The 27,294-nt window shown below is 42.0% G+C and overlaps 1 protein-coding gene across 5 annotated transcripts in view; it reads left to right on the top strand.

Moving 5' to 3' along the window:
- Positions 1–27,294, top strand: part of LOC106580423 (clathrin heavy chain 1) — a 73,236-nt gene that overhangs the window by 24,934 nt on the left and 21,008 nt on the right. For 4 of the 5 annotated variants that reach the window (XM_045703214.1, XM_045703215.1, XM_045703213.1 and 1 more), the window contains 8 exons: positions 288–452; positions 558–665; positions 793–960; positions 1,064–1,213; positions 1,371–1,502; positions 1,636–1,746; positions 1,828–1,998; positions 2,676–2,897. In XM_045703214.1, coding sequence (XP_045559170.1) covers positions 288–452; positions 558–665; positions 793–960; positions 1,064–1,213; positions 1,371–1,502; positions 1,636–1,746; positions 1,828–1,998; positions 2,676–2,897 — 1,227 coding nt within the window. Of the gene's footprint in view, positions 1–287; positions 453–557; positions 666–792; positions 961–1,063; positions 1,214–1,370; positions 1,503–1,635; positions 1,747–1,827; positions 1,999–2,675; positions 2,898–3,510; positions 3,622–27,294 lie in introns of those variants that run through there. The other variant, XM_014161465.2, reaches the window with a different exon arrangement.

Here is a 27,294-nt window from a genome sequence, read left to right as displayed (position 1 = left end):
TTTGATAAATTTGCAAAAGTCTAAACCTATTTTTGCTTTGTCATTATGGGGTATTGTGTTTGTGTATATTGCAGAGTTTTTTTTTTTTTTTTTTACACTTTTTAATTTTTTTTTATTTAATCCATTTTAGAATAAGGCTGTCAAGTAACAAAATGTGGAAAAAGTCAAGGGGTCTGAATACTTTCCGAAGGCACTCTATATTAACATGCAACGTTTGGTCACTGAGACCCTTCGTCTCAACTCCTCTTTCTCCCTCTCCACTCCACCCTCTTCTTCTCCTCATCCAGGTGGGAGATAGGTGTTTTGAGGAGGGCATGAATGATGCTGCTAAGCTGCTGTATAATAATGTGTCCAACTTTGCCCGCCTGGCGTCCACGCTGGTACACCTAGGAGAGTACCAGGCTGCTGTGGACAGCGCCAGGAAAGCCAACAGCACACGCACCTGGAAGGAGGTACACCTTAACATTTCTACACACATTCTGCTCTATGTGGAAGAGCGAGATGGAAGCTCTATTTGTTGGGCTGTGTATCATGACTTCTTTCTTTCTCACCCCCAGGTGTGTTTTGCGTGTGTGGCTGGGGAGGAGTTTCGGTTGGCTCAGATCTGTGGTCTTCACATCGTCATCCACGCTGATGAACTGGAGGAGCTCATCAGTGACTATCAGGTAAATACCCTTTATCATTCACCTGATGAGGCCCTCCATAGTTTACTGTCAGATGTTTTCAGATAGTTCAGGTGTCTACAGTATCTAAGTGTTGTGGTTAACTCACGTTTGTGTCTCTGTGTATCAGGACCGGGGCTACTATGAGGAGCTGATAGCCCTGTTGGAGGCAGCATTGGGTTTGGAGCGTGCTCACATGGGCATGTTCACAGAGCTGGCCATCCTCTACTCCAAATTCAAACCCCAGAAGATGAGAGAACATCTGGAACTCTTCTGGTCCCGTGTCAACATCCCTAAGGTGTGATGTATGTGTGGCTCTGAAAATATTTATTGGAAGTAAATATTTCTCTCTCCCATATCGGTCATGTCTGTTACCTCACTTCCTGCGGTTTTCCAATCAGGTGCTGCGAGCGGCGGAGCAGTCCCACCTGTGGGCGGAGCTAGTGTTTCTGTATGATAAATACGAGGAGTATGACAATGCTGTCCTCACGATGATGTCACACCCTACTGACGCATGGAAGGAGGTGCAGTTCAAGGACATCATCGCCAAGGTAACATGACCTCCTCAGCCCTCTCTCACAAAACAGTTGAGAACCTCACTGAAGGGCTAAAAGTGTACTAACCACAACTATAGCCAATCGCTCTCATTTTCTAGTTCTTTCACCTCTCTTCACAAGGAACTTCATTGTGTTGTATGACTCTTTCTAGGTGGCCAATGTGGAGCTGTACCACAAATCCCTTTCCTTTTACCTGGATTACAAACCTCTGCTGTCAAACGACCTTCTGACCATATTGTCACCACGGTTAGACCACAGCCGGGCGGTCACATACTTCACCAAGGTAATCAATCAAAAAAACAGTCATTTAAACCAGAACTTGAATGAATGTAAATAAAAAATAAACGTAATAGCACAATAGAACGCTGCAAATTTAGCATAAACACAAGACCAAATAATGTGACGTCTGTCTCCAGATGAAGCAGTTGAAGTTGGTAAAGCCTTACCTGCGGTCAGTCCAGAGTCACAACAACAAGGGAGTCAACGAGGCCCTCAATAACCTACTGACAGAGGAGGAGGACTACCAGGTGAGTGAGTTGTGTGTGTACTGAGTGTGTGTTTTTGTCCATAGACTCTGAGCCTGATTTGTCTGCCTGTGTTGTCTATAGGGTCTGAGGGCATCGATCGACGCCTATGGTAACTTTGACACCGTTGTTCTGGCCCAGAGACTGGAGAAGCATGAGTTGATTGAGTTCAGACGCATAGCAGCATACCTCTACAAAGGCAACAACCGCTGGAGACAGAGCGTGGAACTCTGCAAGAAGGACAAATTATACAAGGTAAATATTTTAGATACTAGCTGTTCCTGCCAAACCAACGCCTGGATGTAGACACACTGCTCTGCACAGGGTTGTCATCTTTTTGCACTGAACATTTTTGTTGTTGGACCCTTTCACATTTCACTCTACTCTGACTATAGCCTGATGCGGACACTGTTTCGCTTTGTAGGAGGGAAATTCTATTGAATATATTTGGCCAACTGCAACCTGTTGAAATAAGTGTCTTCAGTTTTTTCCTCAGTAGCTTTTCTGCTTTGCAATGGTATGTAACCACTGGTGCAACATCTATGAGAATCAAAATGTTCCCGAGTGGCGCAGCGGTCTAAGGTACTGCATTGCAGTTCTACAGGCGTCACTACAGACTGGTTCGATTTCACAACCGGCTGTGATTCGGCGTCCCATAGGGCGGCGCACAATTGACCCAGCATCGTCCGTGTTAGGGTTTGGCCGGGGTAGACCGTCATTGTAAATAAGAATTTGTTCTTAACTGACTTGCCTAGTTAAATAAAGTTTCAAATAAAAATATCCATACCTTCCCCTGTCAGCCTGTCTCAGGATGGGATGCTGGATGCTCCAGACACCCTGCTGTAGTTTCAAATCAATCTTTTAATCCATCCCAAATCAATCCACCAATTAATCAGGCAATAAAGCCCCCTCTTCCTGTGTGTGTTCGTCAGGATGCAATGCTGTATGCTGCCGAGTCTAAGGATGCAGAGCTGGCTGAGACCCTGCTGCAGTGGTTCCTGGAGGAGGGCAGGAAGGAGTGTTTCGCTGCCTGTCTGTTTGCCTCCTATGACCTGCTGCACCCTGACGTGGTGCTGGAGCTGGCCTGGAGACACAACATCATGGACTTTGCCATGCCATACTTCATCCAGGTCATGAGGGAGTATCTCACCAAGGTCAGTCCTGCAGCAAACACAGCAAGCCCAGGGTGTGTCCCAAATGGCACCCTGTTTCCTATATACTGCACTGCTTTTGAACAGAACCCTATGAGCCCTGGTCAAATTAGTGCACTATATAGAGAATGGGGTACCATTTGGGGGACACACATTTGTTTTCAGTGGGTGAAAATGTTGTAAAATGTAAGATAAATAATGGATCTCTTCCTGCTAACTTGACTGTTTTTTATTTTTCCAGAATTATTGATTTATCTTCCTGTAAGAGACAGACAGACAGTTGTCCTGTAGGTATTGAAAAGCAGACAGGGTTTAGAAATGAAGCAATACTTTTGGCAGTACAAATGAAGAGGAAAGTAGTGGAATGTTTACTTAAAGATGTGATAATGCTGCTAGGGAACGCTTTCACTCGGTTTCTTTTCAAAGGCTAAATGATTCTGTACAATTATACAACTTGATTATTTTGTATTTCTTCACTAAGTTAAAAACATGAGCCACTACTTAAGTGGGGAACCCTAGCATTCCTCTAGAGTTAAAGTAATCACTCATGACACCACTTCCTGTAACCTTTGACCCCAAGCCATGTGAGGTCAAAGAACTTTTGGTTCTCTTCCAGGTTGATGAGGTTACGGATAAGGTGATGCTCTTTATTTCTTTCCTTTTTGTTCTGTCTGTTTTCTGTTGTAACATAGACCCTGGGTTTCTGATGTAGGAACCTACCATGGGAATGTACTCTAGAGTGAGAATAATGGAGGGAGTGCTGGCCAGCCCTGGTCCTAGAGAACCTTGCACCCCCTGTGAGGTTATGTTCCAGCCCAGCACCAACACACCTGATTCAGCAAATTGTGATTCTAGATGGAAGACTGAATCAGGCGTGTAAGTGCAGTGCTGAAATGAAAACCTCTAGGCATCAAGCACATAGAAACCATGTGTTTGATACCATTCCTCTCCAGTCATTACCACGAGCCTGTCCTCCCCAATTAAGGTGCCACCAACCTCCTGTGCTCTAGGACCAGGGTTGGCCACCCCTGGGTCTCTCCTCTAACTGCTAATCCCTGACTGCTTGCTCCTAGTTAACAGTAACACGTGGTAGAAACAGTAACACGTGGTAGAAACAGTAACACGTGGTAGAAACAGTAACACGTGGTAGAAACAGTAACACGTGGTAGAAACAGTAACACGTGGTAGAAACAGTAACACGTGGTAGAAACAGTAACACGTGGTAGAAACAGTAACACGTGGTAGAAACAGTAACACGTGGTACAAACAGTAACACGTGGTACAAACAGTAACACGTGGTACAAACAGTGTGGTAGAACAGTAACGCGTGGTACAACAGCGTGGTGGAACAGTAACGCGTGGTACAACAGCGTGGAACAGTAACGCGTGGTACAACAGCGTGGTGGAACAGTAACGCGTGGTACAACAGCGTGGTGGAACAGTAACGCGTGGTACAACAGCGTGGTGGAACAGTAACGCGTGGTACAACAGCGTGGTGGAACAGTAACGCGTGGTACAACAGCGTGGTGGAACAGTAACGCGTGGTACAACAGCGTGGTGGAACAGTAACGCGTGGTACAACAGCGTGGTGGAACAGTAACGCGTGGTGGAACAGTAACGCGTGGTACAACAGCGTGGTGGAACAGTAACGCGTGGTACAGCAGCGTGGTGGAACAGTAACGCGTGGTACAGCAGCGTGGTGGAACAGTAACGCGTGGTAGAACAGCGTGGTAGGACAGTGTGGTAGAACAGTAACACATGGTAGAACAGTAACACATGGTAGAACAGTAACACATGGTAGAACAGTAACACATGGTAGAACAGTAACACATGGTAGAACAGTGTGATAGAACAGTAACACATGGTAGAACAGTGTGGTAGAACAGTAACACATGGTAGAACAGTAACACATGGTAGAACAGTGTGATAGAACAGTAACACATGGTAGAACAGTAACACATGGTCGAACAGTGTGGTAGAACAGTAACACATGGTAGAACAGTAACACATGGTCGAACAGTGTGGTAGAACAGTAACACATGGTAGAACAGTAACACATGGTAGAACAGTAACACATGGTAGAACAGTGTGGTAGAACAGTAACACATGGTAGAACAGTGTGGTAGAACAGTAACACATGGTAGAACAGTGTGGTAGAACAGTAACACATGGGAGAACAGTGTGGTAGAACAGTAACACATGGTAGAACAGTAACACATGGTAGAACAGTGTGGTAGAACAGTGTGGTAGAACAGTAACACATGGTCGAACAGTGTGGTAGAACGGTAACACATGGTAGAACAGTAACACATGGTAGAACAGTAACACATGGTAGAACAGTAACACATGGTCGAACAGTGTGGTAGAACAGTAACACATGGTAGAACAGTAACACATGGTAGAACAGTAACACATGGTAGAACAGTAACACATGGTAGAACAGTGTGATAGAACAGTAACACATGGTAGAACAGTAACACATGGTAGAACAGTGTGGTAGAACAGTAACACATGGTAGAACAGTAACACATGGTAGAACAGTAACACATGGTAGAACAGTAACACATGGTAGAACAGTGTGGTAGAACAGTAACACATGGTAGAACAGTGTGGTAGAACAGTAACACATGGTAGAACAGTGTGGTAGAACAGTAACACATGGGGAACAGGTGGTAGAACAGTAACACATGGTCGAACAGTAACACATGGTAGAACAGTGTGGTAGAACAGTAACACATGGTCGAACAATGTGGTAGAACATGACATTTACATTAGTCATTTAGCAGCGTGGTTACAAAAACAGTAACACATGGTAGAACAGTAACCTGGTAGAACAGTAACACATGGTAGAACAGTGTGATAGAACAGTAACACATGGTAGAACAGTAACACATGGTCGAACAGTGTGGTAGAACAGTAACACATGGTAGAACAGTGTGGTAGAACAGTAACACATGGTCGAACAGTAGCACGTGGTCGAACAGTGTGGTAGAACAGTAACACGTGGTAGAACAGTGTGGTAGAACAGTGTGGTAGAACAGTGTGGTAGAACAGTGTGGTAGAACAGTGTGGTAGAACAGTGTGGTAGAAGAGTGTGGTAGAAGTGTAACACATGGTAGAACAGTGTGGTAGAACAGTAACACATGGTAGAACAGTGTGGTAGAACAGTAACACATGGTAGAACAGTGTGGTAGAACAGTAACACATGGTAGAACAGTGTGGTAGAACAGTAAAACATGGTAGAACAGTGTGGTAGAACAGTAACACATGGTAGAACAGTGTGGTAGAACAGTAACACATGGTCGAACAGTGTGGTAGAACAGTAACACATGGTAGACCAGTAGCACATGGTCGAACAGTGTGGTCGAACAGTAACACATGGTCGAACAGTAACACATGGTCGAACAGTAACACATGGTAGAACAGTAACACATGGTAGAACAGTGTGATAGAACAGTAACACATGGTAGAACAGTGTGATAGAACAGTAACACATGGTAGAACAGTGTGATAGAACAGTAACACATGGTAGAACAGTGTGATAGAACAGTAACACATGGTAGAACAGTGTGATAGAACAGTAACACATGGTAGAACAGTGTGATAGAACAGTAACACATGGTAGAACAGTGTGATAGAACAGTAACACATGGTAGAACAGTGTGATAGAACAGTAACACATGGTAGAACAGTGCAATGATAGAACAGTAACACATGGTAGAACAGTGTGGACAGTAACACATGGTAGAACAGTGTGATAGAACAGTAACACATGGTAGAACAGTGTGATAGAACAGTAACACATGGTAGAACAGTGTGATAGAACAGTAACACATGGTAGAACAGTAACACATGGTAGAACAGTGTGATAGAACAGTAACACATGGTAGAACAGTGTGATAGAACAGTAACACATGGTAGAACAGTAACACATGGTAGAACAGTAACACGTGGTACAAACAGTAACACGTGGTACAAACAGTAACACGTGGTACAAACAGTGTGGTAGAACAGTAACACGTGGTAGAACAGCGTGGTAGAACAGTAACACGTGGTACAACAGCGTGGTGGAACAGTAACGCATGGTACAACAGCGTGGTAGAACAGTAACGCGGTGGTACAACAGCGTGGTAGAACAGTAACGCGTGGTACAACAGCGTGGTGGAACAGTAACGCGTGGTACAACAGCGTGGTGGAACAGTAACGCCGTGGTGGAACAGTAACGCGTGGTACAACAGCGTGGTGGAACAGTAACGCGTGGTACAACAGCGTGGTGGAACAGTAACGCGTGGTACAACAGCGTGGTGGAACAGTAACGCGTGGTACAACAGCGTGGTGGAACAGTAACGCGTGGTACAACAGCGTGGTGGAACAGTAACACATGGTACAACAGCGTGGTGGAACAGTAACGCGTGGTACAACAGCGTGGTGGAACAGTAACGCGTGGTACAGCAGCGTGGTGGAACAGTAACGCGTGGTAGGACAGTGTGGTAGAACAGTAACACATGGTAGAACAGTAACACATGGTAGAACAGTAACACATGGTAGAACAGTGTGGTAGAACAGTAACACATGGTAGAACAGTAACACATGGTAGAACAGTGTGATAGAACAGTAACACATGGTAGAACAGTGTGATAGAACAGTAACACATGGTAGAACAGTAACACATGGTAGAACAGTGTGATAGAACAGTAACACATGGTAGAACAGTAACACATGGTAGAACAGTGTGGTAGAACAGTAACACATGGTAGAACAGTAACACATGGTCGAACAGTGTGGTAGAACAGTAACACATGGTAGAACAGTAACACATGGTAGAACAGTAACACATGGTAGAACAGTGTGATAGAACAGTAACACATGGTAGAACAGTGTGGTAGAACAGTAACACATGGTAGAACAGTGTGGTAGAACAGTAACACATGGTAGAACAGTGTGGTAGAACAGTAACACATGGTAGAACAGTAACACATGGTAGAACAGTGTGGTAGAACAGTGACATGGTAGAACAGTAACACATGGTCGAACAGTGTGATAGAACGGTAACACATGGTAGAACAGTAACACATGGTAGAACAGTAAGACATGGTAGAACAGTATGGTAGAACAGTGTGGTAGAACAGTAACACATGGTAGAACAGTAACACATGGTAGAACAGTAACACATGGTAGAACAGTAACACATGGTAGAACAGTGTGATAGAACAGTAACACATGGTAGAACAGTAACACATGGTAGAACAGTGTGGTAGAACAGTAACACATGGTAGAACAGTAACACATGGTAGAACAGTAACACATGGTAGAACAGTAACACATGGTAGAACAGTGTGGTAGAACAGTAACACATGGTAGAACAGTGTGGTAGAACAGTAACACATGGTAGAACAGTGTGGTAGAACAGTAACACATGGTAGAACAGTGTGGTAGAACAGTAACACATGGTAGAACAGTAACACATGGTAGAACAGTGTGGTAGAACAGTAACACATGGTCGAACAATGTGGTAGAACATTGACAACATTTGAGTCTAGCAGACGCACAGAGCGACTTACATTGGTGCAACATAATATCAGTGGAACAACAATAGTAACACATGGTAGAACAGTAACACATGGTAGAACAGTAACACATGGTAGAACAGTGTGATAGAACAGTAACACATGGTAGAACAGTAACACATGGTCGAACAGTGTGGTAGAACAGTAACACATGGTAGAACAGTGTGGTAGACAGTAACACATGGTCGAACAGTAGCACGTGGTCGAACAGTGTGGTAGAACAGTAACACGTGGTAGAACAGTGTGGTAGAACAGTGTGGTAGAACAGTGTGGTAGAACAGTGTGGTAGAACAGTGTGGTAGAACAGTGTGGTAGAAGAGTGTGGTAGAACAGTAACACATGGTAGAACAGTGTGGTAGAACAGTAACACATGGTAGAACAGTGTGGTAGAACAGTAACACATGGTAGAACAGTGTGGTAGAACAGTAACACATGGTAGAACAGTGTGGTAGAACAGTAAAACATGGTAGAACAGTGTGGTAGAACAGTAACACATGGTAGAACAGTGTGGTAGAACAGTAACACATGGTCGAACAGTGTGGTAGAACAGTAACACATGGTAGACCAGTAGCACATGGTCGAACAGTGTGGTCGAACAGTAACACATGGTCGAACAGTAACACATGGTAGAACAGTAACACATGGTCGAACAGTAACACATGGTAGAACAGTAACACATGGTAGAACAGTGTGATAGAACAGTAACACATGGTAGAACAGTGTGATAGAACAGTAACACATGGTAGAACAGTGTGATAGAACAGTAACACATGGTAGAACAGTGTGATAGAACAGTAACACATGGTAGAACAGTGTGATAGAACAGTAACACATGGTAGAACAGTGTGATAGAACAGTAACACATGGTAGAACAGTGTGATAGAACAGTAACACATGGTAGAACAGTGTGATAGAACAGTAACACATGGTAGAACAGTGTGATAGAACAGTAACACATGGTAGAACAGTGTGATAGAACAGTAACACATGGTAGAACAGTGTGATAGAACAGTAACACATGGTAGAACAGTGTGATAGAACAGTAACACATGGTAGAACAGTAACACATGGTCGAACAGTGTGGTAGAACAGTAACACATGGTAGAACAGTGTGGTAGAACAGTAACACATGGTAGAACAGTAACACATGGTAGAACAGTAACACATGGTAGAACAGTAACACATGGTAGAACAGTAACACATGGTAGAACAATGTGATAGAACAGTAACACATGGTAGAAAAGTGTGATAGAACAGTAACACATGGTAGAACAGTGTGGTAGAACAGTAACACATGGTCGAACAGTGTGGTAGAACAGTAACACATGGTCGAACAGTGTGGTAGAACAGTAACACATGGTCGAACAGTGTGGTAGAACAGTAACACATGGTCGAACAGTGTGGTAGAACAGTAACACATGGTCGAACAGTGTGGTAAAACAGTAACACATGGTCGAACAGTGTGGTAGAACAGTAACACATGGTAGAACAGTAACATGGTAAAACAGTAACACGTGGTAGAACAGTGTGGTAGGACAGTAACACATGGTAGAACAGTAACATGGTAGAACAGTAACGCATGGTAGAACAGTGTGATAGAACAGTAACACATGGTAGAACAGTGTGATAGAACAGTAACACATGGGAGAACAGTGTGGTAGAACAGTAACACATGGTAGAACAGTAACACATGGTAGAACAGTGTGGTAGAACAGTAACACATGGTAGAACAGTGTGGTAGAACAGTAACACATGGGAGAACAGTGTGGTAGAACAGTAACACATGGTAGAACAGTAACACATGGTAGAACAGTGTGGTAGAACAGTAACACATGGTCGAACAATGTGGTAGAACATTGACATACATTGTAGAAGCAGCCTACACACAAATGGTGCATTACCTAATATCCAGTGGAACAACCACTTTACAATAGTAACACATGGTAGAACAGTAACACATGGTAGAACAGTAACACATGGTAGAACAGTGTGATAGAACAGTAACACATGGTAGAACAGTAACACATGGTCGAACAGTGTGGTAGAACAGTAACACATGGTAGAACAGTGTGGTAGACAGTAACACATGGTCGAACAGTGTGGTAGAACAGTGTGGTAGACAGTAACACATGGTCGAACAGTGTGGTAGAACAGTAACACATGGTCGAACAGTAGCACGTGGTCGAACAGTGTGGTAGAACAGTAACACGTGGTAGAACAGTGTGGTAGAACAGTGTGGTAGAACAGTGTGGTAGAACAGTGTGGTAGAACAGTGTGGTAGAACAGTGTGGTAGAACAGTAACACATGGTAGAACAGTGTGGTAGAACAGTAACACATGGTAGAACAGTGTGGTAGAACAGTAACACATGGTAGAACAGTGTGGTAGAACAGTAACACATGGTAGAACAGTGTGGTAGAACAGTAACACATGGTAGAACAGTGTGGTAGAACAGTAAAACATGGTAGAACAGTGTGGTAGAACAGTAACACATGGTAGAACAGTGTGGTAGAACAGTAACACATGGTCGAACAGTGTGGTAGAACAGTAACACATGGTAGACCAGTAGCACATGGTCGAACAGTGTGGTCGAACAGTAACACATGGTCGAACAGTAACACATGGTCGAACAGTAACACATGGTCGAACAGTAACACATGGTAGAACAGTAACACATGGTAGAACAGTAACACATGGTAGAACAGTGTGGTAGAACAGTAACACATGGTAGAACAGTGTGATAGAACAGTAACACATGGTAGAACAGTGTGATAGAACAGTAACACATGGTAGAACAGTGTGGTAGAACAGTAACACATGGTAGAACAGTGTGATAGAACAGTAACACATGGTAGAACAGTGTGATAGAACAGTAACACATGGTAGAACAGTGTGATAGAACAGTAACACATGGTAGAACAGTGTGGTAGAACAGTAACACATGGTAGAACAGTGTGATAGAACAGTAACACATGGTAGAACAGTGTGATAGAACAGTAACACATGGTAGAACAGTGTGATAGAACAGTAACACATGGTAGAACAGTAACACATGGTAGAACAGTGTGATAGAACAGTAACACATGGTAGAACAGTGTGATAGAACAGTAACACATGGTAGAACAGTAACACATGGTCGAACAGTGTGGTAGAACAGTAACACATGGTAGAACAGTAACACATGGTAGAACAGTAACACATGGTAGAACAGTGTGGTAGAACAGTAACACATGGTCGAACAGTGTGGTAGAACAGTAACACATGGTCGAACAGTGTGGTAGAACAGTAACACATGGTCGAACAGTGTGGTAGAACAGTAACACATGGTCGAACAGTGTGGTAGAACAGTAACACATGGTCGAACAGTGTGGTAGAACAGTAACACATGGTCGAACAGTGTGGTAGAACAGTAACACATGGTCGAACAGTGTGGTAAAACAGTAACACATGGTAGAACAGTAACATGGTAAAACAGTAACACGTGGTAGAACAGTGTGGTAGGACAGTAACACATGGTAGAACAGTAACATGGTAGAACAGTAACGCATGGTAGAACAGTGTGATAGAACAGTAACACATGGTAGAACAGTGTGATAGAACAGTAACACATGGTAGAACAGTAACACATGGTAGAACAGTGTGATAGAACAGTAACACATGGTAGAACAGTAACACATGGTAGAACAGTGTGGTAGAACAGTAACACATGGTAGAACAGTAACACATGGTAGAACAGTAACACATGGTAGAACAGTAACACATGGTAGAACAGTAACACATGGTAGAACAGTGTGATAGAACAGTAACACATGGTAGAACAGTGTGATAGAACAGTAACACATGGTAGAACAGTGTGGTAGAACAGTAACACATGGTAGAACAGTAACACATGGTAGAACAGTAACACATGGTAGAACAGTGTGATAGAACAGTAACACATGGTGGAACAGTAACACATGGTCGAACAGTGTGGTAGAACAGTAACACATGGTAGAACGGTAACACATGGTAGAACAGTGTGATAGAACAGTAACACATGGTAGAAAAGTGTGATAGAACAGTAACACATGGTAGAACAGTAACACATGGTAGAACAGTAACACATGGTCGAACAGTGTGGTAGAACAGTAACACATGGTCGAACAGTGTGGTAAAACAGTAACACATGGTAGAACAGTAACATGGTAAAACAGTAACACGTGGTAGAACAGTAACACATGGTAGAATAGTAACATATTGTAGAACAGTAACACATGGTAGAACAGTGTGATAGAACAGTAACACATGGTAGAACAGTAACACATGGTCGAACAGTGTGGTAGAACAGTAACACATGGTAGAACAGTGTGGTAGACAGTAACACATGGTCGAACAGTGTGGTAGAACAGTGTGGTAGACAGTAACACATGGTAGAACAGTAACACATGGTAGAACAGTAACACATGGTAGAACAGTGTGATAGAACAGTAACACATGGTAGAACAGTAACACATGGTCGAACAGTGTGGTAGAACAGTAACACATGGTAGAACGGTAACACATGGTAGAACAGTGTGGTAGAACGGTAACACATGGTAGAACAGTGTGATAGAACAGTAACACATGGTAGAAAAGTGTGATAGAACAGTAACACATGGTAGAACAGTAACACATGGTAGAACAGTAACACATGGTCGAACAGTGTGGTAGAACAGTAACACATGGTCGAACAGTGTGGTAAAACAGTAACACATGGTAGAACAGTAACATGGTAAAACAGTAACACGTGGTAGAACAGTAACACATGGTAGAATAGTAACATATTGTAGAACAGTAACACATGGTAGAACAGTGTGATAGAACAGTAACACATGGTAGAACAGTAACACATGGTAGAACAGTGTGGTAGACAGTAACACATGGTCGAACAGTGTGGTAGAACAGTGTGGTAGACAGTAACACATGGTCGAACAGTAGCACGTGGTCGAACAGTGTGGTAGAACAGTAACACGTGGTAGAACAGTGTGGTAGAACAGTGTGGTAGAACAGTGTGGTAGAACAGTGTGGTAGAACAGTGTGGTAGAACAGTGTGGTAGAACAGTGTGGTAGAACAGTGTGGTAGAACAGTGTGGTAGAACAGTGTGGTAGAAGTGTAACACATGGTAGAACAGTGTGGTAGAACAGTAACACATGGTAGAACAGTGTGGTAGAACAGTAACACATGGTAGAACAGTGTGGTAGAACAGTAACACATGGTAGAACAGTGTGGTAGAACAGTAACACATGGTAGAACAGTGTGGTAGAACAGTAACACATGGTAGAACAGTGTGGTAGAACAGTAACACATGGTAGAACAGTGTGGTAGAACAGTAACACATGGTCGAACAGTGTGGTAGAACAGTAACACATGGTCGAACAGTGTGGTAGAACAGTAACACATGGTAGACCAGTAGCACATGGTCGAACAGTGTGGTCGAACAGTAACACATGGTCGAACAGTAACACATGGTCGAACAGTAACACATGGTAGAACAGTAACACATGGTAGAACAGTAACACATGGTAGAACAGTGTGATAGAACAGTAACACATGGTAGAACAGTGTGATAGAACAGTAACACATGGTAGAACAGTGTGATAGAACAGTAACACATGGTAGAACAGTGTGATAGAACAGTAACACATGGTAGAACAGTGTGGTAGAACAGTAACACATGGTAGAACAGTAACACATGGTCGAACAGTGTGGTAGAACAGTAACACATGGTAGAACAGTAACACATGGTAGAACAGTAACACATGGTAGAACAATGTGATAGAACAGTAACACATGGTAGAACAATGTGATAGAACAGTAACACATGGTAGAAAAGTGTGATAGAACAGTAACACATGGTAGAACAGTGTGGTAGAACAGTAACACATGGTCGAACAGTGTGGTAGAACAGTAACACATGGTCGAACAGTGTGGTAGAACAGTAACACATGGTCGAACAGTGTGGTAGAACAGTAACATGGTAGAACAGTAACACATGGTCGAACAGTGTGGTAGAACAGTAACACATGGTCGAACAGTAACATGGTAAAACAGTAACACGTGGTAGAACAGTGTGGTAGGACAGTAACACATGGTAGAACAGTAACACTGGTAGAACAGTAACACATGGTAGAACAGTGTGGTAGAACAGTAACACATGGTAGAACAGTGTGGTAGAACAGTAACACATGGTAGAACAGTAACACATGGTAGAACAGTGTGATAGAACAGTAACACATGGTAGAACAGTAACACATGGTAGAACAGTAACACATGGTAGAACAGTAACACATGGTAGAACAGTGTGGTAGAACAGTAACACATGGTAGAACAGTAACACATGGTAGAACAGTAACACATGGTAGAACAGTGTGGTAGAACAGTAACACATGGTAGAACAGTGTGATAGAACAGTAACACATGGTAGAACAGTGTGGTAGAACAGTAACACATGGTAGAACAGTAACACATGGTAGAACAGTAACACATGGTAGAACAGTGTGATAGAACAGTAACACATGGTAGAACAGTAACACATGGTCGAACAGTGTGGTAGAACAGTAACACATGGTAGAACGGTAACACATGGTAGAACAGTGTGATAGAACAGTAACACATGGTAGAAAAGTGTGATAGAACAGTAACACATGGTAGAACAGTAACACATGGTAGAACAGTAACACATGGTCGAACAGTGTGGTAGAACAGTAACACATGGTCGAACAGTGTGGTAAAACAGTAACACATGGTAGAACAGTAACATGGTAAAACAGTAACACGTGGTAGAACAGTAACACATGGTAGAATAGTAACACATGGTAGAACAGTGTGGTAGAACAGTAACACATGGTAGAACAGTGTGGTAGAACAGTAACACATGGTAGAACAGTGTGGTAGAACAGTAACACATGGTAGAACAGTGTGATAGAACAGTAACACATGGTAGAACAGTGTGATAGAACAGTAACACATGGTAGAACAGTGTGGTAGAACAGTAACACATGGTAGAACAGTAACACATGGTCGAACAGTGTGGTAGAACAGTAACACATGGTCGAACAGTGTGGTAGAACAGTAACACATGGGAGAACAGTGTGGTAGAACAGTAACACATGGTAGAACAGTAACACATGGTAGAACAGTAACACATGGTCGAACAGTGTGGTAGAACAGTAACACATGGTAGAACAGTAACACATGGTAGAACAGTGTGATAGAACAGTAACACATGGTAGAAAAGTGTGATAGAACAGTAACACATGGTAGAACAGTAACACATGGTAGAACAGTAACACATGGTCGAACAGTGTGGTAGAACAGTAACACATGGTCGAACAGTGTGGTAAAACAGTAACACATGGTAGAACAGTAACATGGTAAAACAGTAACACGTGGTAGAACAGTAACACATGGTAGAACAGTAACACATGGTAGAACAGTGTGGTAGAACAGTAACACATGGTAGAACAGTGTGGTAGAACAGTAACACATGGTAGAACAGTGTGATAGAACAGTAACACATGGTAGAACAGTGTGATAGAACAGTAACACATGGTAGAACAGTGTGATAGAACAGTAACACATGGTAGAACAGTGTGGTAGAACAGTAACACATGGTAGAACAGTGTGGTAGAACAGTAACACATGGTAGAACAGTAACACATGGTCGAACAGTGTGGTAGAACAGTAACACATGGTAGAACAGTGTGGTAGAACAGTAACACATGGTAGAACAGTGTGGTAGAACAGTAACACATGGTAGAACAGTAACACATGGTAGAACAGTGTGGTAGAACATTGACATCATGTTAGATAGCAGATACAACATGGTCTAATATCCAGTGGAACAACCATTACAATAGTAACACATGGTAGAACAGTAACACATGGTAGAACAGTAACACATGGTAGAACAGTGTGATAGAACAGTAACACATGGTAGAACAGTAACACATGGTAGAACAGTGTGATAGAACAGTAACACATGGTAGAACAGTGTGGTAGAACAGTAACACATGGTAGAACAGTAGCACGTGGTCGAACAGTGTGGTAGAACAGTAACACATGGTAGAACAGTGTGGTAGAACAGTGCTGGTAGAACAGTGTGGTAGAACAGTGTGGTAGAACAGTGTGGTAGAACAGTGTGGTAGAACAGTAACACATGGTAGAACAGTGTGGTAGAACAGTAACACATGGTAGAACAGTGTGGTAGAACAGTAACACATGGTAGAACAGTGTGGTAGAACAGTAACACATGGTAGAACAGTGTGGTAGAACAGTAACACATGGTAGAACAGTGTGGTAGAACAGTAACACATGGTAGAACAGTGTGGTAGAACAGTAACACATGGTCGAACAGTGTGGTAGAACAGTAACACATGGTCGAACAGTGTGGTCGAACAGTAACACATGGTCGAACAGTAACACATGGTCGAACAGTAACACATGGTAGAACAGTAACACATGGTAGAACAGTGTGGTAGAACAGTAACACATGGTAGAACAGTGTGATAGAACAGTAACACATGGTAGAACAGTGTGGTAGAACAGTGTGGTAGAACAGTGTGATAGAACAGTAACACATGGTAGAACAGTGTGATAGAACAGTAACACATGGTAGAACAGTGTGATAGAACAGTAACACATGGTAGAACAGTGTGATAGAACAGTAACACATGGTAGAACAGTGTGATAGAACAGTAACACATGGTAGAACAGTGTGATAGAACAGTAACACATGGTAGAACAGTGTGATAGAACAGTAACACATGGTAGAACAGTGTGATAGAACAGTAACACATGGTAGAACAGTGTGGTAGAACAGTAACACATGGTAGAACAGTAACACATGGTAGAACAGTGTGATAGAACAGTAACACATGGTAGAACAGTGTGATAGAACAGTAACACATGGTAGAACAGTAACACATGGTAGAACAGTAACACATGGTAGAACAGTAACACATGGTAGAACAGTAACACATGGTAGAACAGTGTGATAGAACAGTAACACATGGTAGAACAGTGTGATAGAACAGTAACACATGGTAGAACAGTGTGGTAGAACAGTAACACATGGTAGAACAGTGTGGTAGAACAGTAACACATGGTAGAACAGTGTGGTAGAACAGTAACACATGGTAGAACAGTGTGGTAGAACAGTAACACATGGTCGAACAGTGTGGTAGAACAGTAACACATGGTCGAACAGTGTGGTAGAACAGTAACACATGGTCGAACAGTGTGGTAAAACAGTAACACATGGTAGAACAGTAACATGGTAAAACAGTAACACGTGGTAGAACAGTGTGGTAGGACAGTAACACATGGTAGAACAGTAACATGGTAAAACAGTAACGCATGGTAGAACAGTGTGATAGAACAGTAACACATGGTAGAACAGTGTGATAGAACAGTAACACATGGTAGAACAGTGTGGTAGAACAGTAACACATGGTAGAACAGTAACACATGGTAGAACAGTGTGGTAGAACAGTAACACATGGTAGAACAGTGTGGTAGAACAGTAACACATGGTAGAACAGTGTGGTAGAACAGTAACACATGGTAGAACAGTAACACATGGTAGAACAGTGTGGTAGAACAGTAACACATGGTCGAACAATGTGGTAGAACATTGACATTTACATTTTAGTCATTTAGCAGACGTTAAGAGCGATACAAATTGGTGCATACATAAACCAGTGGAACAACATTTACAACAGTAACACATGGTAGAACAGTAACACATGGTAGAACAGTAACACATGGTAGAACAGTGTGATAGAACAGTAACACATGGTAGAACAGTAACACATGGTAGAACAGTGTGGTAGAACAGTAACACATGGTAGAACAGTGTGGTAGAACAGTAACACATGGTAGAACAGTGTGGTAGAACAGTAACACATGGTCGAACAGTGTGGTAGAACAGTAACACATGGTAGAGTAGTAACACATGGTAGAACAGTGTGGTAGAACAGTGTGATAGAACAGTACACATGGTAGAACAGTGTGGTAGAACAGTAACACATGGTAGAACAGTGTGGTAGAACAGTAACACATGGTAGAACAGTGTGGTAGAACAGTAACACATGGTAGAACAGTGTGGTAGAACAGTAACACATGGTAGAACAGTGTGATAGAACAGTAACACATGGTAGAACAGTGTGGTAGAACAGTAACACATGGTAGAACAGTGTGGTAGAACAGTAACACATGGTAGAACAGTGTGGTAGAACAGTAACACATGGTAGAACAGTGTGGTAGAACAGTAACACATGGTCGAACAGTGTGGTAGAACAGTAACGCATGGTAGAACAGTAACACATGGTCGAACAGTGTGGTAGAACAGTAACACATGGTAGAACAGTAACACATGGTAGAACAGTGCCATGGTAGAACAGTAACACATGGTAGAACAGTAACACATGGTAGAACAGTAACACATGGTAGAACAGTGTGATAGAACAGTAACACATGGTAGAACAGTGTGATAGAACAGTAACACATGGTAGAACAGTGTGATAGAACAGTAACACATGGTAGAACAGTGTGATAGAACAGTAACACATGGTAGAACAGTGTGATAGAACAGTAACACATGGTAGAACAGTGTGATAGAACAGTAACACATGGTAGAACAGTGTGATAGAACAGTAACACATGGTAGAACAGTGTGATAGAACAGTAACACATGGTAGAACAGTGTGATAGAACAGTAACACATGGTAGAACAGTAACACATGGTAGAACAGTGTGATAGAACAGTAACACATGGTAGAACAGTGTGATAGAACAGTAACACATGGTAGAACAGTAACACATGGTAGAACAGTGTGGTAGAACAGTAACACATGGTAGAACAGTAACACATGGTAGAACAGTAACACATGGTAGAACAATGTGATAGAACAGTAACACATGGTAGAACAGTGTGATAGAACAGTAACACATGGTAGAACAGTGTGGTAGAACAGTAACACATGGTAGAACAGTGTGGTAGAACAGTAACACATGGTAGAACAGTGTGGTAGAACAGTAACACATGGTAGAACAGTGTGGTAGAACAGTAACACATGGTCGAACAGTGTGGTAGAACAGTAACACATGGTCGAACAGTGTGGTAGAACAGTAACACATGGTAGAACAGTAACATGGTAAAACAGTAACACATGGTAGAACAGTGTGGTAGGACAGTAACACATGGTAGAACAGTAACATGGTAGAACAGTAACGCATGGTAGAACAGTGTGATAGAACAGTAACACATGGTAGAACAGTGTGATAGAACAGTAACACATGGTAGAACAGTAACACATGGTAGAACAGTGTGATAGAACAGTAACACATGGTAGAACAGTAACACATGGTAGAACAGTGTGATAGAACAGTAACACATGGTAGAACAGTAACACATGGTAGAACAGTGTGGTAGAACAGTAACACATGGTAGAACAGTAACACATGGTAGAACAGTAACACATGGTAGAACAGTAACACATGGTAGAACAGTGTGATAGAACAGTAACACATGGTAGAACAGTGTGATAGAACAGTAACACATGGTAGAACAGTGTGGTAGAACAGTAACACATGGTAGAACAGTAACACATGGTAGAACAGTAACACATGGTAGAACAGTGTGATAGAACAGTAACACATGGTAGAACAGTAACACATGGTCGAACAGTGTGGTAGAACAGTAACACATGGTAGAACAGTAACACATGGTAGAACAGTGTGATAGAACAGTAACACATGGTAGAACAGTGTGGTAGAACAGTAACACATGGTAGAACAGTAACACATGGTAGAACAGTAACACATGGTCGAACAGTGTGGTAGAACAGTAACACATGGTCGAACAGTGTGGTAAAACAGTAACACATGGTAGAACAGTAACATGGTAAAACAGTAACACATGGTAGAACAGTAACATGGTAAAACAGTAACATGGTAAAACAGTAACACATGGTAGAACAGTGTGGTAGAACAGTAACACATGGTAGAACAGTAACACATGGTAGAACAGTGTGGTAGAACAGTAACACATGGTAGAACAGTGTGGTAGAACAGTAACACATGGTAGAACAGTGTGGTAGAACAGTTTAACAGTAACACATGGTAGAACAGTAACACATGGTAGAACAGTAACACATGGTAGAACAGTGTGATAGAACAGTAACACATGGTAGAACAGTAACACATGGTAGAACAGTGTGGTAGAACAGTAACACATGGTAGAACAGTAACACATGGTAGAACAGTGTGGTAGAACAGTAACACATGGTAGAACAGTGTGATAGAACAGTAACACATGGTAGAAAAGTGTGATAGAACAGTAACACATGGTAGAACAGTAACACATGGTAGAACAGTAACACATGGTCGAACAGTGTGGTAGAACAGTAACACATGGTCGAACAGTGTGGTAGAACAGTAACACATGGTAGAACAGTAACATGGTAAAACAGTAACACGTGGTAGAACAGTAACACATGGTAGAACAGTAACACATTGTAGAACAGTAACACATGGTAGAACAGTGTGATAGAACAGTAACACATGGTAGAACAGTAACACATGGTAGAACAGTGTGGTAGAACAGTAACACATGGTAGAACAGTGTGGTAGAACAGTAACACATGGTAGAACAGTGTGGTAGAACAGTGTGGTAGAACAGTAACACATGGTAGAACAGTGTGGTAGAACAGTAACACATGGTAGAACAGTAACACATGGTAGAACAGTGTGGTAGAACAGTAACACATGGTAGAACAGTGTGGTAGAACAGTGTGGTAGAACAGTGTGGTAGAACAGTAACACATGGTAGAACAGTGTGGTAGAACAGTGTGGTAGAACAGTGTGGTAGAACAGTGTGGTAGAACAGTGTGGTAGAACAGTGTGATAGAACAGTAACACATGGTAGAACAGTGTGATAGAACAGTAACACATGGTAGAACAGTGTGGTAGAACAGTAACACATGGTAGAACAGTGTGGTAGAACAGTAACACATGGTAGAACAGTGTGGTAGAACAGTAACACATGGTAGAACAGTGTGGTAGAACAGTAACACATGGTAGAACAGTGTGGTAGAACAGTAACACATGGTAGAACAGTGTGGTAGAACAGTAACACATGGTCGAACAGTGTGGTAGAACAGTAACACATGGTCGAACAGTGTGGTAGAACAGTAACACATGGTAGAACAGTAACACATGGTCGAACAGTGTGGTAGAACAGTAACACATGGTAGAACAGTAACACATGGTAGAACAGTAACACATGGTAGAACAGTAACACATGGTAGAACAGTAACACATGGTAGAACAGTGTGATAGAACAGTAACACATGGTAGAACAGTGTGATAGAACAGTAACACATGGTAGAACAGTGTGATAGAACAGTAACACATGGTAGAACAGTGTGATAGAACAGTAACACATGGTAGAACAGTGTGATAGAACAGTAACACATGGTAGAACAGTAACACATGGTAGAACAGTGTGGTAGAACAGTAACACATGGTAGAACAGTAACACATGGTAGAACAGTAACACATGGTAGAACAATGTGATAGAACAGTAACACATGGTAGAACAATGTGATAGAACAGTAACACATGGTAGAAAAGTGTGATAGAACAGTAACACATGGTAGAACAGTGTGGTAGAACAGTAACACATGGTCGAACAGTGTGGTAGAACAGTAACACATGGTCGAACAGTGTGGTAGAACAGTAACACATGGTCGAACAGTGTGGTAGAACAGTAACACATGGTAGAACAGTAACATGGTAAAACAGTAACACATGGTAGAACAGTGTGGTAGAACAGTAACACATGGTAGAACAGTAACACATGGTAGAACAGTGTGGTAGAACAGTGTGATAGAACAGTAACACATGGTAGAACAGTGTGATAGAACAGTAACACATGGTAGAACAGTAACACATGGTAGAACAGTGTGATAGAACAGTAACACATGGTAGAACAGTAACACATGGTAGAACAGTAACACATGGTAGAACAGTAACACATGGTAGAACAGTAACACATGGTAGAACAGTAACACATGGTAGAACAGTGTGGTAGAACAGTAACACATGGTAGAACAGTGTGATAGAACAGTAACACATGGTAGAACAGTGTGGTAGAACAGTAACACATGGTAGAACAGTAACACATGGTAGAACAGTAACACATGGTAGAACAGTGTGATAGAACAGTAACACATGGTAGAACAGTAACACATGGTCGAACAGTGTGGTAGAACAGTAACACATGGTAGAACAGTAACACATGGTAGAACAGTGTGATAGAACAGTAACACATGGTAGAACAGTGTGATAGAACAGTAACACATGGTAGAACAGTAACACATGGTAGAACAGTAACACATGGTCGAACAGTGTGGTAGAACAGTAACACATGGTCGAACAGTGTGGTAAAACAGTAACACATGGTAGAACAGTAACATGGTAAAACAGTAACACGTGGTAGAACAGTAACACATGGTAGAACAGTATGGTAGAACAGTGTGGTAGAACAGTAACACATGGTAGAACAGTGTGGTAGAACAGTAACACATGGTAGAACAGTGTGATAGAACAGTAACACATGGTAGAACAGTGTGATAGAACAGTAACACATGGTAGAACAGTGTGATAGAACAGTAACACATGGTAGAACAGTGTGGTAGAACAGTAACACATGGTAGAACAGTAACACATGGTCGAACAGTGTGGTAGAACAGTAACACATGGTCGAACAGTGTGGTAGAACAGTAACACATGGTAGAACAGTAACACATGGTAGAACAGTAACACATGGTAGGACAGTGTAATAGAACAGTAACACATGGTAGAACAGTGTGATAGAACAGTAACACATGGTAGAACAGTGTGGTAGAACAGTAACACATGGTAGAACAGTAACACATGGTAGAACAGTAACACATGGTAGAACAGTGTGATAGAACAGTAACACATGGTAGAACAGTGTGGTAGAACAGTAACACATGGTAGAACAGTGTGGTAGAACAGTAACACATGGTAGAACAGTAACGCATGGTAGAACAGTAACACATGGTAGAACAGTAACACATGGTAGAACAGTGTGGTAGAACAGTAACACATGGTAGAACAGTAACACATGGTAGAACAGTGTGGTAGAACAGTAACACATGGTAGAACAGTAACACATGGTAGAACAGTAACACATGGTAGAACAGTGTGATAGAACAGTAACACATGGTAGAACAGTGTGATAGAACAGTAACACATGGTAGAACAGTGTGGTAGAACAGTAACACATGGTAGAACAGTAACACATGGTAGAACAGTGTGGTAGAACAGTAACACATGGTCGAACAGTGTGGTAGAACAGTAACACATGGTAGAACAGTAACACATGGTAGAACAGTAACACATGGTAGGACAGTGTAATAGAACAGTAACACATGGTAGAACAGTGTGATAGAACAGTAACACATGGTAGAACAGTGTGGTAGAACAGTAACACATGGTAGAACAGTAACACATGGTAGAACAGTAACACATGGTAGAACAGTGTGATAGAACAGTAACACATGGTAGAACAGTGTGATAGAACAGTAACACATGGTAGAACAGTGTGGTAGAACAGTAACACATGGTAGAACAGTAACACATGGTAGAACAGTAACACATGGTAGAACAGTGTGGTAGAACAGTAACACATGGTAGAACAGTAACACATGGTAGAACAGTGTGATAGAACAGTAACACATGGTAGAACAGTGTGATAGAACAGTAACACATGGTAGAACAGTAACACATGGTCGAACAGTGTGGTAGAACAGTAACACATGGTAGAACAGTAACACATGGTAGAACAGTGTGATAGAACAGTAACACATGGTAGAACAGTAACACATGGTCGAACAGTGTGGTAGAACAGTAACACATGGTAGAACAGTAACACATGGTAGAACAGTGTGGTAGAACAGTAACACATGGTAGAACAGTAACACATGGTAGAACAGTGTGGTAGAACAGTAACACATGGTAGAACAGTAACACATGGTCGAACAGTGTGGTAGAACAGTAACACATGGTCGAACAGTGTGGTAAAACAGTAACACATGGTAGAACAGTAACATGGTAAAACAGTAACACGTGGTAGAACAGTAACACATGGTAGAACAGTGTGGTAGAACAGTAACACATGGTAGAACAGTAACACATGGTAGAACAGTGTGGTAGAACAGTGTGATAGAACAGTAACACATGGTAGAACAGTGTGGTAGAACAGTAACACATGGTAGAACAGTGTGGTAGAACAGTAACACATGGTAGAACAGTGTGGTAGAACAGTAACACATGGTAGAACAGTGTGGTAGAACAGTAACACATGGTAGAACAGTAACACATGGTAGAACAGTGTGGTAGAACAGTAACACATGGTAGAACAGTAACATGGTAGAACAGTAACACATGGTAGAACAGTGTGGTAGAACAGTAAGACATGGTAGAACAGTAAGACATGGTAGAACAGTATGGTAGAACAGTATGGTAGAACAGTGTGGTAGAACAGTAACACATGGTAGAACAGTGTGGTAGAATAGTAACACATGGTAGAACAGTGTGATAGAACAGTAACACATGGTAGAACAGTGTGGTAGAACAGTAACATGGTAGAACAGTAACACATGGTAGAACAGTGTGGTAGAACAGTAACACATGGTAGAACAGTAACACATGGTAGAACAGTAACACATGGTAGAACAGTGTGATAGAACAGTAACACATGGTAGAACAGTGTGATAGAACAGTAACACATGGTAGAACAGTGTGGTAGAACAGTAACACATGGTAGAACAGTATGGTAGAACAGTAACACATGGTAGAACAGTAACACATGGTAGAACAGTAACACATGGTAGAACAGTGTGGTAGAACAGTAACACATGGTAGAACAGTAACACATGGTAGAACAGTGTGATAGAACAGTAACACATGGTAGAACAGTGTGATAGAACAGTAACACATGGTAGAACAGTAACACATGGTAGAACAGTAACACATGGTAGAACAGTGTGGTAGAACAGTAACACATGGTCGAACAGTGTGGTAAAACAGTAACACATGGTAGAACAGTAACATGGTAAAACAGTAACACGTGGTAGAACAGTAACACATGGTAGAACAGTGTGGTAGAACAGTGTGGTAGAACAGTAACACATGGTAGAACAGTGTGATAGAACAGTAACACATGGTAGAACAGTGCTGGTAGAACAGTGTGATAGAACAGTAACACATGGTAGAACAGTGTGGTAGAACAGTAACACATGGTAGAACAGTGTGACATGGTAGAACAGTAACACATGGTAGAACAGTAACACTGGTAGAACAGTAACACATGGTAGAACAGTAACACATGGTCGAACAGTGTGGTAGAACAGTAACACATGGTAGAACAGTGTGATAGAACAGTAACACATGGTAGAACAGTGTGGTAGAACAGTAACACATGGTAGAACAGTGTGGTAGAACAGTAACACATGGTAGAACAGTAACACATGGTAGAACAGTGTGGTAGAACAGTAACACATGGTAGAACAGTAACACATGGTAGAACAGTAACACATGGTAGAACAGTGTGATAGAACAGTAACACATGGTAGAACAGTGTGATAGAACAGTAACACATGGTAGAACAGTGTGGTAGAACAGTAACACATGGTAGAACAGTAACACATGGTAGAACAGTAACACATGGTAGAACAGTGTGATAGAACAGTAACACATGGTAGAACAGTGTGATAGAACAGTAACACATGGTAGAACAGTGTGGTAGAACAGTAACACATGGTAGAACAGTAACACATGGTAGAACAGTAACACATGGTAGAACAGTAACACATGGTAGAACAGTAACACATGGTAGAACAGTAACACATGGTAGAACAGTGTGATAGAACAGTAACACATGGTAGAACAGTGTGATAGAACAGTAACACATGGTAGAACAGTAACACATGGTAGAACAGTGTGGTAGAACAGTAACACATGGTAGAACAGTAACACATGGTAGAACAGTGTGATAGAACAGTAACACATGGTAGAACAGTAACACATGGTCGAACAGTGTGGTAGAACAGTAACACATGGTAGAACAGTAACACATGGTAGAACAGTGTGGTAGAACAGTAACACATGGTAGAACAGTAACACATGGTAGAACAGTGTGGTAGAACAGTAACACATGGTAGAACAGTAACACATGGTAGAACAGTGTGGTAGAACAGTAACACATGGTCGAACAGTGTGGTAAAACAGTAACACATGGTAGAACAGTAACATGGTAAAACAGTAACACGTGGTAGAACAGTAACACATGGTAGAACAGTGTGGTAGAACAGTAACACATGGTAGAATAGTAACACATGGTAGAACAGTGTGGTAGAACAGTGTGATAGAACAGTAACACATGGTAGAACAGTGTGGTAGAACAGTAACACATGGTAGAACAGTGTGGTAGAACAGTAACACATGGTAGAACAGTGTGGTAGAACAGTAACACATGGTAGAACAGTGTGGTAGGACAGTAACACATGGTAGAACAGTAACACATGGTCGAACAGTGTGGTAGAACAGTAACACATGGTAGAACAGTAACATGGTAGAACAGTAACGCATGGTCGAACAGTAGGACATGGTAGAACAGTAGGACATGGTAGAACAGTAAGACATGGTAGAACAGTTAGACATGGTAGAACTGTATGGTAGAACAGTGTGGTAGAACAGTAACACATGGTAGAACAGTGTGGTAG

The sequence above is a fragment of the Salmo salar genome, chromosome ssa20, assembly GCF_905237065.1.
Source record: "Salmo salar chromosome ssa20, Ssal_v3.1, whole genome shotgun sequence".
NCBI lineage: Eukaryota > Metazoa > Chordata > Actinopteri > Salmoniformes > Salmonidae > Salmo > Salmo salar.
The sequence above is the reverse complement of the archived record's forward strand: the minus strand, read 5'-3'. Positions and strand labels throughout refer to the sequence as shown.